Source organism: Lepidochelys kempii, chromosome 11, assembly GCF_965140285.1.
Source record: "Lepidochelys kempii isolate rLepKem1 chromosome 11, rLepKem1.hap1, whole genome shotgun sequence".
NCBI lineage: Eukaryota > Metazoa > Chordata > Testudines > Cheloniidae > Lepidochelys > Lepidochelys kempii.
In genome coordinates, this window is record NC_136390.1 from 10,838,371 (window position 1) to 10,851,227 (window position 12,857).

Here is a 12,857-nt window from a genome sequence, read left to right on the forward strand (position 1 = left end):
TTGATATTCTATGATTCATCCCGAGACTCTATGTGCAGAGAGTGGAGCACAGGGTCCCATGCTGTCACTAGCTCACTTTGCTCATGAGATGGGCAGCCCTGTTTGGTACTGGCTGCAGCCTTAGAGTGCTGTCCGGTTGTAGTTCTACGGAGAGTGAATCACAGTAGTCCAGCCTGGAGGTAACAAAGATGTTGCTGACCATAATGAGATCTGTATTGGAGAAGCAAGCATGCGATCTCTTGGTGTCTGAAGGTGAAGAATAGGGAAATCTGTTACTGGCCGTGATCTGTGAATCCGGGAGCGGATGTGAATTTAGTAAGCCCCCAAGACTACAAGCTATTTTGATACTGAAAAATTGGGGGAATAGTTACAGACATGCTAATTTGGATCCACAGAATAACACTCTGATGTAGTTTTTCTGTGTGTCAGTACTATTTTCTTTAACGTGATGCCATCTGTAAAGCGTGTTCAGAAATTGTCTGCACACAGAGTTTTTGCTCTTATCTGCAACACAGAGTTAATTTATTGTCCGTTGTTGCAGACAGACCATTATCCTGACAGTCTCAGTCACAAACACTGCGTTTATTGGGGCTCCTGGCAGCCATGGGGGATGTGTACGCTGGAACAAAACACCCACACCTGGCCCTTGTCAGCTGACTTGGGCTTGCAGGACTTGGGCTGCAGGGCTATAAAATTGCAGCGGAGATGAGCCCAAGCCCAGGCTCCGGGACCCTCCCACTTGCAGGGTCCCAGAGCCTGGGTTTCAGTCCAAGCCCAGACTTCAACACCGCGGAGCCCCCTGAGCCCGAGTCAGCTGACATGGGCTAGCAGCGGGTGTTTTATTGCAGTATAGACATACCCAATGCGTCTAGGCTTTCATAAGTGGCTCTAATTAGTGTAAATTTCAGCAACATTGACGGGTGCTCAGCGTTTTCATTTTCTAAATTGATTTATCAGTGCAAAAAGTACCAGCTGCCGGCTGCTGAGGAACAGGTTTCAAAGCCTTTTAATCTCGGTCTTTGTCTATGCAAAGAATAGCATTGCCGATGCAAATCCTCCTTTTCCCATGCTACCTGACCATTTTTGGCCTCTCTGCAAAATTCCTTCATTGGCTTTCTCTTGCCTTTCACATTCACGTCAACCTTTAAGGCTCCTTGCAACTCCACTCTGACCTTTGTGCGGAATTCAGGACAGCACTTAAGTATGTGCTTCAATGGGACTTGAGCACATGCTGAACTACTGTCCTGAACAGGGATGCTTTTCTGAATTACAGGTTTCAGAGTAGCAGCCGTGTTAGTCTGTATTCACAAAAAGAAAAGGAGTACTGGTGGCACCTTAAAGACTAACCGATTTATTTGAGCATAAGCTTTCGTGAGCTACAGCTCACTTCATCGGATGCTGTAGCTCACGAAAGCTTATGCTCAAATAAATCGGTTAGTCTCTAAGGTGCCACAAGTACTCCTTTTCTTTTTCCTGAATTAGCATCTACATCTGTAAAATTTCTTCCCCTCTTGCCCCTTTGACTCAGCCTCTATCCCTTTCCCACTCTTGTCTTCACTGCCTGCCCCTTTTGCCTGGAATTCCCTTCTACCCAGATACAAAAAATTGATTTTAGTTCAAATCCCTTCCTGCAACACTGTTTGCTCGCGAATCCTGTCAATAAAGCTGTGGACATGTTCTTTGTGGAATCTCTCTTAGTCACCTGCACTGAACCCCTGCCTACACAGTAAAACATGTAGCAGCTAAACTCAGTTTTAAGAGAGAGGAATCTGGGCAGGAACTGCAATTATTGGTCCCCATTTTATCACCCATGTACAAACTGTCAGAATCAGAGTTGGCTGCAGCAAGGTTCCCGTATGCTTGTAAACTTTGATAGAAAACACTGTTGCTCGAGATTTAAGTGAGTGACGTTCCTAAACTACCAGTAATCACAACAAAGCTGACGAGCAACCAGAGCTATGCATTTTATTTTAAATGTTGGATGCATTTTGATTGTTTTTTAACCATATATTTTCCTGTCTCTCTGTATTTTGCAGTGATGCAGAAAGCCGAAAAGTATGCAAGAAGATGAAAGCCGATCCTAATTCAAAGAAGATAGGGGTGGAATTATTGCATTATAAGTGAGTATAGGCTTGGGATGAGATTTGCTGTTACTAATTGTTCAAGCTACTGTGTAACATCCACATGACGTTCGTTATTAGTTCTGTATTCTATAATACTGCACTTTAATACAGGGGCTTATTAGCTTGCCACTGTGCACTTGGACATTTAAAGCAGCCCAGGCCCCTATTCAACTAAGCATCCCAGCATGTGCCTACGTCTCATTAAAGGTGAATTTACTAAGGTATTGAATTTAATGGAATGTAATCACATGCTTACATGCTTTGCTGAATCAGGCCCTATATGAATAGAGGTATGAATCTGAGGGAGGCTGTGTGGCCTAGTGAATAGAGCACTGGACTGGGACCAGGAAGACCTATTTCTGGCTCTGTCATTGGCCTGCTGGGTGGCCTTGGGCAAGACACTTCCCGCCTCAGTTGCCCCATCTCAAATAATGCATACATCCTTTGCTCAGCACTTCGAGATCTTTTGATGAAAAGTGCTGCGTATTATTACGCGTAATAAGAGTGGCAATATTGCAAATGTAAGAGGTGCTGAGCAGCTGCGTCTCCGAAGATCATACCTTTATTAAACGTTCTCATTAAGGCTTCGCAGAAGAAATTATTCACTTGAGAGCTTCCCCCCTTCCTTTTTTAAATTGCTTTGCTGTGCATTTCACACAGTTCTGTGATTTGAGTAGAATAATTTTATTCTGGATAACGAGATGCCAGGATAAACAGCTGTATGATTTCTAGCAACATTCCTGAAAGTTAACACTGTTTCCCACTCCTCATTCAACAGGGATGGTGCATTTCACACTGAATATAACCGAGCTGTCACACTGAAGGTAAATTTAAATATTTGATTTTTTTTTTTTGGCACTGGAAAGTGGGGGGGGATGGGGAGACATATGTGGATTAAAAACAAATGTTGGCTTTTGCAGTTTGTGTAGGAGGCGGCAGGGAGAGGGTAAATTTCACAAACAGCTGTTTACCAAAAAAAAACCCAAAAAAAAAAAAAACCCTTTAGGTCATTCCGTCTCTATGCGTCTGTCAGCTACATAACCACAAAAGTTGGATATGATTACCAAGATAGAACCAATGTTAAATTGTAATGTAGTTTACTTGCAGGCTGGTAACAAATATGTTGTTTTGCCATGAGATCCTGTCAATGGCAGTGTGTAACTAATAGTGTTAGCATTTTGGAAAATACTTTCTCTGTTGTTCTAAGTGCCGAGATATGAGCTTTAAAGGGAGATGAAATGGCCTTTTCTCTGATCTGATTCTGGCAGCCTATATTCATATGGATCTGCCCTGAGCACAGCGGGAACAAAATGACCTCCTTTTTCCTCCTGGAGATTTCACACAGACCAACAGGAAGCAAAATTCTATAGGGACAATGAAAGAAGGAAAAAGACTGTCAAAAATTCAAATAAATGTGTGAATTTTGGTGCAGCAGATTAAAAGCTCTGTAGGTCAGGCAGACATTGCAGAGCTTGCCCCGAAGAAGCCTTGGCAGGGAACCTACATCCTAACCGGCAACATGTCTTCTGATCCTGGTGCTGGGCCCTCCACAGCCCTGCCACTGCACCAGATCCAGACCTGCAGTAACATTACCTATGCAGCTTTGCTGCAGCTCCTCCATCCAGCCCTGCAGCATCTCCTGCTTTCCCAGCAGGTTTAGTCTTCTGAATGGGGATTCTCCTGAGCACTTCGTAGACTAATGCCCAGACTAACACCACGGCATTCACTTTTCCCTTTTGCCTCGGGCCAGGTTTTGAACTGGAGATGAACAAACCTGCAGAGCTCGATGCATGTGGGTTACATGAACTTTCACTGTGAGATCTGTGCTTACTGGCTGACTTTCAGCCCACTCCTGCATGTTCCCTTTAAAGCCAGTATTTCCCAGGGGACGTATGTTTTCTATCTTTGAGATGGGCAGAGGGCTGAATCTATGGTCCTCCGGGAGCACTCTGTGTCTACTATCCTGTCTTCAGTCCTTGTTGGGTAAGGGCACTTGTCTTCCCACCCTGTTCAATAAAGGTCTTGGCGGAGGCCAGGAAGCACCCCATATCCCCTACAAATGGTGCCGCAGCAAGGGAGAAATGGTTCTGCCTTGCTGGCTGATGGGCTATGGTAAACCGCAAGGCATACGCATACCCCCAAAGGGATTAGTGTGCTGTTACTAGGGAGAGGAGCAGGTACATTCTGAAACATTATGGGCTGTTACTTATTCTCTCAGCTTCTGCTGGGAGTTTTCCCCATTCCCACTGCCCTATTTGGCATATCTTTCTTGGGCCTCCCCTGACCTTATTGACTGGATTACATGGCCCTACAATCCACCCTGTCCACTGCCTACTGAAGATGAGTAAGCAACTCATTGATGACCCAAGGAACGGGGTATCTGGCCCTGGTGCAGATGAAAAGAGGTTATCCAGGAACCATCCTGCCCCCATGTTCAAAGACCATACTCCTTATTACCAGTTTAGTGTCTTTAAAGTTAGCTTGCCAAATGCATCAGTTCAGCATCAGTCCATTATTCAACATGATTTTCATAAACTTTCTCACTAGCTTTGCTACTCAGAGCAAGGGCTTTCTCCCTTAAAGCTCATCTTCTCTTCCTATTTCATCTTGCATAGGCTGTGATATATCTCCCTCAGTTGCATTTCGGCCGTGCATCTCCAAGTACTTTACAAACACAAACTACTAAGTTGTGCAATACCCCAGCTAGGTAGGTTATTGTACCCATTTTACAGATGGGCACACTAAAACACAAAGAGGGTAAGGGATTTATTCCACATCACACAGCAACTCAGTGGCAACAGAAACCAGGATTTTTTTTCATTCCAAGTCATCTGCTTTAATTGATTGACCATGCTGTCTAACTTGTAGTCTTCTGTAGCGTAAGGCCAGGATGCCATAAATGCAGGGTTGGAATTTAAACCTCCACTGCAGGATCTACCTGAAAGGGAATTTTCTCCTGTTCTGTAAAGGATAAAACTTGTTAAAACACAAATCTCTTCAATAATAGCAAAGAGAATACACAGAAGTGCTAGTCCAGTAAATTAGTCCCGGTATTATCTGTGAATCAAGTTTGCTCTTGCAAGTCCGTGTTTAAAACTGAAAGATTTATGTGTCAAATCTAAAGGATAATAAGCCTCTTATTAGAATCCTGATTCATTATAGTTTACTTTCCATAATATGGCCAGTTAACAACCAGCTCATATGGGGCTCACCACTGTGCTGGGGAGCCTGGGTCCATCATAGAATCATAGAATAACAGGGTTGGAAGGGACCTCAGGAGGTCATCTAGTCCAACCCCCTGCTCAAAGCAGGACCAATCCCCAATTAAATCATCCCAGCCAGGGCTTTGTCAAGCCTGACCTTAAAAACTTCTAAGGAAGGAGATTCTATCACCTCCCTAGGTAACGCATTCCAATCATGTTGGAACATGGTTTGATCTTGCAATATAGAGTGGAAACTAGGTTCCTGAACTGTGCTACATCTGTGCTAAGTTCAAAGCTTTGGTGTGGTTTGAGAAAACAGTTAAAGCACAACTTGGTCCTGTCTATGCTACGAGATCAAAGTGTGTTTTTAATCACAGTGTTTGTGATGGACTCTCTGACACGGTGGGTGGACCTTGTCCAGATCTCCAACCCTAACCTGGGAGTGCAGGAACCCTTGTAGTTGCTTTTTATGTTCTTGGGATTAAAAGGTTTTTTTTAAAATGCACAGGAACTACGGAAGCTCCACCGAGCAGAGGAATGAGTGGAAGGCAATATGCTGCGTGCCCCTGCCAGAAAATATGACACAGCGTCTTTTTTTTGGCTGCGAGAGAGAGGCTGGATGAATTAAATCCCTTTAATCCTTCATCCTCTCATGGAATCTGTTTCTACATAGCTGAACTTGGCACATGGGAATTCCTGAAATCATGCTTGATAGCCGTTAAAAGGTTGAACCCCCTACCTCTTCCCCTGATGTATAATTGAGATCTAGACACAGTTCTGGCAGCTCCAAGAGAGAGCAGAATCTAATGTATTGTTCTTAACTGCAGAAGATCTCTCTCTCCCTTTCTCCCACTCTTTCACTTGCCCTACCTCCCCCGCATGTTATAGAGCCCTCTTTCAGCACTGGTCAGGGAGGTTATTGCCCGCAGCTTCTGAGTATTATCTATGCTACAGTTACAATGACATTATAAGATGGTTTGGCCTGTCTAGATGGGACCCATCTCTGTTACCACCGTGGTAATGTGTGTTGCTTCTCCCAAAAGTGCCTGAGTAAGTAAAGTCTCCTTACTCGGCAGATCTGCTCCCTAGGTGTATTAGGAGGTCTGTCTGCTGACTTGAGTAACTAAAATACACAGATACTGCTTTTACCTCCTCTGAGCCTTTCAGAGCTAACTTGGAAGTAGTCGCAATCTTTCTTCTTGCCCATCACGAATAGATTGTTGTACCGAGTTCCAGTCGGTTACACTGTTGCAGCCCCACTGAAGGCAAAGGGGTTGTAAGAATGTCACTAAGGCCTTGTCTAGACCGGAATAAAAGGTGGGGTGTTAGCATTTGTCGGCTAACATGTCTGAAAAGTCTAAAGTAGACAAATCTTCAACACCACCTAAGCTGGTTGAGCTCAAACCTAAACTTTAATTTGACGAGCTGAGCATGTACTAACTATGTGTGGCTGTGAGTACACTAGACTTCTCAAGTGTGAGCTGCTTGAATGGAATAAGAATCTGTCTCGAAGGCAGGGAGGAATCTTAGCCCACCAGGCCACGGACCAGCTGAGGAGCTGCTTTACAGACTCTAGTTCCGCTGAAGTAGTCTACTGCGGTCTGGAGGATCCTTGCAGCAGTGTGTCCTCTAACCTGATCATGCCCATCTCTTGACCTCTTTCTGCCCTGGCTCCATCAGCTGTATGGAGAGAACAAGCCCTGCTGACCTGGGATATTCATGTCATGCAGGGAGTCCATGCCTTTGAACAGCCCCTCAACTCCAGCATCTTCCACCCTTGTTCAGATAAACTGCATCAGTTCCACTACCCAGGGTCCCTCCGCTGCATTAAAGGGTATGGCTTTAGGGCAGAATGGCAAAAGCTGTTGCTGAAAGGGAAGACGAAAAGTCAGCTTAGCGGAAAAGTGGCATTTGGGATGGTATCCCTTCTGTTCTGCTAGCAATTATGTTTAAAAGCCCCTTGTTGTCTTTCCATTCATCGCAGTCAGTGGTGGCCTTTCTAAAGGATCCAGAAGGAGCTCCATTGTGGGAAGAGGATCCCGAAGCCAAAGATGTTGTGCATGTTGACAGTGAAAAGGTACTTCAACCAGATACATGAAGTGTGTGTCTGTATTTTTAATGTAATGTCAGTAAGAAATGTGTGTGTGTGAACTGTTTACAAAAGTGAGCAAGCACCATTATCCCCCTTTTCAGAAGAAGAAACTGAGGCACAGATTGTTTAAGTGACTCTTCCAAGTTCACATCTCACATTAACTACAGAGCTCAATCTCCTGACTCCTTTCTCTGCTGCAGCATGCTGCCTTACTTTTAGTGAATTGTAAAACTGTTGGGGGTATTGCAATAGTACAACTGAGATCAGGGCCTCATTGTGGTAGGAGCTGTACACCCAGTAAGTGACCAGTCCCTGCCATGAGGAGTTTATGTCTAAATAAAGATGAGAGAGACAGGCTGGGAGAAAGTAATGCTATTTTCATTTTGTAGGCTGACAATAAAGCACAATGAGATTCAGTGATTTTCCTGAGATCATGCAGGGAGTCTATGGCAGAAGCAGGAAATGAAACCACATCTTCACAGTGCTTGCCCAGTGCTGTGACCACAAGACCAGCCTTCTTCTCAGTTTAAGTGGGAAGGCTGTGAATATGTAAAATTTTATTTCTCGTTTTGAAAAGCCAGGGACATTGCAGTGGTAACTGTGCCGTCTCCAGTGATGATCAGCTTGGTGTTTTGTATGCTTTTCCAGTCTACTGATTTTAAAATTTTAATTGATTGGACTTTAGATGGTGCTTCATAAAGAGCCTTTTCCATTTGTAGCTTTCATTTTTGATATAAGGAACAGTTATTTTGACATTCAGTTTTTGTAAGAAGATTAATTTTTAATGTTCACCTTTTTGTTCTCCATTACAAGCTCTCCCAGGGGTCACATTCAATTTAAAAACTTCATCTGGTTTTACCACCATACCGGCACTAAAAAAATCTATTCTCATGGCCTCTCATGGCCCTGCCTAGGCTTTCATGGTGTGGAAGCTAAAGTAATTTTTTTTTATTGAGTCCAGCTCCTTAATGAGAAATCAGAGTAGTTTTCTTTGAGAGGATCTGGCTGGAAAACGGGTCTATTATCCTATAGCTTCCAAAAGCCTCTAGTGAGAGTCGATAGGAGTGTAATTTCTACATCCTATCACTGAAAATTTCTTGTAAGGTATTTAGTGAATGAGTCCTGTGGTAATTTGTATTAACTCGTTCTAAGCCCGAATTGAGTGCAGAGAAGTGATTCAAGTTTTGGCTTTTTACAAGATTTTTCCCCCCTTAGATAACGAAGCAAACCAGGAGAAGTCTTTAATACATTATTTGCCTTTTAAAGTTGAACACAGATAAAAGTGACTGTGGCCTGATGCATGTGTCTATTTCATTGATAACGGTTTTTGTTTGGTTTATACTTTAGGAATTCAGAAGGCTTCTAAAGAAAGAAGAAAGACCTCTTCTGATGATGTTCTATGCCCCATGTACGTGATCTGGTATTTCCTGTCAACCTGTCACTGCTGTGGCTGATCAGCCATCATCCCTAGCCAGAAGTGTTCTCTGAGTGGTGGTTTTCCCACCACTTTCTTCATTTATTCCACTTTAGTGGCTAATATTCATCTGTATTGCACTGTACAGCCCTTAGTATTTGTCTTCTGGTTTCTTTCTGGTCTCTTTCCTCCTGGCATCCACTCTATCACTCCTCTGGCCAATCAGTCTTTTTTTTAATTTGTTTCCCTTTTCTTTCCACAAGTCATGCCTCTTTCCACTGCCTGCTGGTATTGGTCTCAGTCACTACACTTTCTTACTACTTGTCCTGTCTGGTTTTCTCATGCTCTACTCCTGTTTGGTATGCTGAGTGCATATGACTTAATAACACATATACTTTTGTGTGTGCCCAGCACTCTGCCCTGTACAGTACTATGGATGCATGTGAATACTGTTCATGTTTTTATTTACTTTCTGCAGTGTTCTTCTCTGTAGCCCATGAAAAGCTGGTCTCAGGAGAACAGTGAATCCCCAGAGGAGACTGGGGCTCTGGCTGCAGCTTCATATGTCCTTCCTCGTGTCAGGCAGAGGGGACGGAGTACTGCTCAGGAGAGCTGCATACATGATATAACATGGGCTGCTGGGTAATTGAACCCAAGTTGCCAGGGTCCCTCAAAGTGTTTGGGGAAGAGTGTGTTGGGTGGAGTTGTAACAAATCACGACTGACAGCGGTGTGTACCTTGACATTGTGTTGCAGTGAGGTTATGTTTGCGTTGTATCAACGCCCAGTGACTGAGTCACGCTGTGAACATCGCTGTGTGTGAATGTTGCACTGCTGCTATTTGGTGGCTCCTTGCAATTCCATTCAGCAACCTAGAGGCTTTCAGCTCTTTAACGCTCAGCAATTAGAGCAATTACCCACTTGCAAGGCAGGCGAGCTAAGGAAAAGGGAGCGCTCACGTGATCCAAGATAGAAAAGCACTGCTGCATTAGCCTTGGTAGTGGAACTGGTGATGAGTTAGGTGTCACTTGCAATTGGGTGGTCATTGCTTTGCTGTGTAAAACTGAGCATCCCAAGGCAGCATTGTCTGTGATTTCCTAATGAGTGGCCCAAAGTGGTTTCCTCATCCCAGGTGTGTAATTCTACATTTAGCCCCATCTGAGCTTTGCTAGGAACTGCCTAGGACTTGGTCTGATAGTTCAGTAAAAGAGTGCATTTCCCTTACCACTGCAGCTTACCCTCGGTCCTTTCTTTTATACTTTGTGTGTGGAGAGATTCTCTGGTTCATCTCTGCATGGCCTTGCCATGTTCCGAGTTGCAGCATGTACTGTAACTCCCAGCAACTGCCTCCTGCCTTGCATCCATCCTTCATTAATAATTGTTTTCCACTACCAAGTCCTTTCTTGAAATGTGCATTATCTGACCCTTAATTCTCCTTGAACTGTTTCCCTAGACACGCTGCTGATTCCAGTCTTGCTGCTTTGGACCACCTGCTAGTTTTCGCTATTGTAATGCTTTTGCTGCTCTCTAAACTTCTACGAAGAACCCTACTTATTTTTTTTTACCTGCCCTTGATTTCACAATCCTTCATTCCCTCGTCTTTTATTTAACATTAACCTTTTGACTTGGTTCTCTTCCCACTCTTCTACCTCCCTTCCACTGTGCCACCTACTCAAGAAAGACCAAACTCATCCAGCAGTCACATTATAATACTGGTTATCAGAATGTGCAGATACTGATTGCTGCCATGTGGTGTGGATGGAACCTTTTGTAGCCCTGACTGAAGTCTTGTTACTGGAAAAGGGGAATCTGGATCAGTCTCTTACAAGCATCCCTGTGTTTCATAGTGGTGTTACCCAGTGCTGGAAGAAAACTTTACCTTTGATAAGAATGGGGTCCCAGATCCCTCCATCTGGGATGGTACCTGACTGAGATCTGCAGTGCTTCTAAACTTCCTTGGAAGCAAGTTGTACTGTGGAGATATCAAAGACTGTGAAATCATCCATTTTTGCTACGTTGTGGCAGACTCACAGGCAATTAGACAGCTTCAGTATGTTCTAGTGAGTGGGAAGATGAAGGTATCTGCAAACTGCTAAATAAAGTAATTTAAAAATCTAAGAATACAGTGATGCACACTCAGAGCTATTTGAGGGGGGTGGGGGCGTGAGGAAAGGCTCATTTACCTTAGAAGAAATCAGCTGCCACATGCGAGCATTGATGGTTGTTACAGGCCTGTGCAACTAAGCCAAATCTAAACAAATAGCAGGTGGACTAATTGGAGACCAAATTATTTGTGGTATAAATCCAGTTCACTGCGAGATTATTGCAGGAAGTGGACCTGACTTTGCAACAAATGAAGGATATTTATAGTACTGGGCTTCCAAAATAGAAGGGTTAGTGAGCACTGCAAAAATTGAAGTGCATCTGATTTAAAAATTCATTCGAAGGCATAAAGACAAAATGCAGGAATAAGCAAATGGCAGAGACCAAATTTGGTCAGGGGAGGAACAACACATATTAGAGGTGCGGGATCAAAAGCGTGGTGTTCTCAGCACAAGATGTGAAAGAAGTACAGAAGCAAAAACGTGTCCATACAGCTGGAGGATATATCTCATGATGATGACAACAAAAATAATTTCTTGATTGGGTCTCTTGACTATATTTACAAAGTGATGCAATCACATTCAGTGTTTGTTAGAAAAAGATCAGTGACTGTTCAATGTTAAAATAAACCCTATCCTGTTTCAAATACCTGACACAATATGAGCCCTTGTGACAAAGCTGCACTGAGAAGTCTGTATAAGGACAGATACTAGTTGATGGAATTTGAAATAGGGTAACAGGGAGTCCACAGCTGAGAGATGGTAGATGCAATACAGCATAGAGTTGAAGGTGAGGATCTCAAAGCAGCATTCGTATATGGTGTGTTCTGTGAAGTTTGGAGCTGAGGGGAGTTAGGCAGGTGGGATTTTTGAAGGTGGTAGGAGACCAGTGCATGGTTGGATTTTAGGAAAGAATCTAGAAGAGAGTGAAAAGTTAAGGTGGGGACGACGGAGGTTACTAGCCAGGACAGTCTGAGGCCCAGAGGGCTGCTGGAAGGGGTTTGAAGTATAGAGCAAGAGACGTCAACGTTGGTGATAGGACAATGAAAACGGCTTGTGGGAGGAAGTGACTGACAGAGGATGCCATTTGCTGGCTGTTCAGCAGACTGCATGACAGTGGTTGATGCCATTCATACCTCAGTGAAATGGAAGGTGTGCCATGCGCATTATGAAATATTCTTAACTGGCACTGATTAGCCCCCTTGTACCAATCTCAGCCAAGGTCAGTCTCATGCCATGGGTGGAATAGCCATGGAAACTTGAATCCTTTTTCCTTCTCTCCTAGAGGATGTTCCCCCTGGTTGGGGTTGAGGCACACTGATGTGGGGAATGCTGAATTGCTGTTGCCAAAATCTCCCCAGAAACATTAGCAGATTTTTTTGGGGTGATCTCATGCAGTGTACAGGGCAACTGCCTATTCTTTTTCTCCTCTTCGCTGCTGGCTGGAACACAAATGCTGACTACTGTCGCATTGCAGTCCCAGGAGTCATTCAGATAAAAGTCCCTTTCATCTGACTCAGAAGAACTTAGTCACGTCTTCTCCCTCATCTCAGTTTACTTGGCAATGGAAAAAACTGCTGGTTACAAGGTGATTTATTGCTAATCTATTTAAACCTCCTAAGGCATCATCTACACGCAGCTTTTTAGCACATGCCAGTCCCATGTCTTCTCTCTCCCTTTTTTGCTAGCTAATCTGCCTTGTCTGACATCTGGAGGATCTTCTTTGAACTATTACCTTTCCTAAGTAATCAAATGAACACTAGTGTTTTTTTAATGTCCACTTAGTATGTTAAGGGAAGGGTGCCTCCATTAAATTTTTAAGACTTGTTACACTGGATTGAATCAGAGGTGCCCTCATTTTTCCATATTAAGGGCCAGATTCTGATTGCTCTTGCACTGGAGTGCAAGTGTGGGAAGACATACA

At 43.8% G+C, this 12,857-nt stretch overlaps 1 protein-coding gene across 4 annotated transcripts in view; it reads left to right on the forward strand.

The window, feature by feature from the left end:
- The window catches only part of PDIA5 (protein disulfide isomerase family A member 5), a 129,952-nt gene that overhangs the window by 35,794 nt on the left and 81,301 nt on the right, over positions 1-12,857 (forward strand). For all 4 annotated transcript variants that reach the window (XM_073305109.1, XM_073305112.1, XM_073305110.1 and 1 more), the window contains 4 exons: positions 2,037-2,120; positions 2,902-2,947; positions 7,311-7,403; positions 8,766-8,826. In XM_073305109.1, coding sequence (XP_073161210.1) covers positions 2,037-2,120; positions 2,902-2,947; positions 7,311-7,403; positions 8,766-8,826 — 284 coding nt within the window. The remainder of the gene's footprint in view (positions 1-2,036; positions 2,121-2,901; positions 2,948-7,310; positions 7,404-8,765; positions 8,827-12,857) is intronic.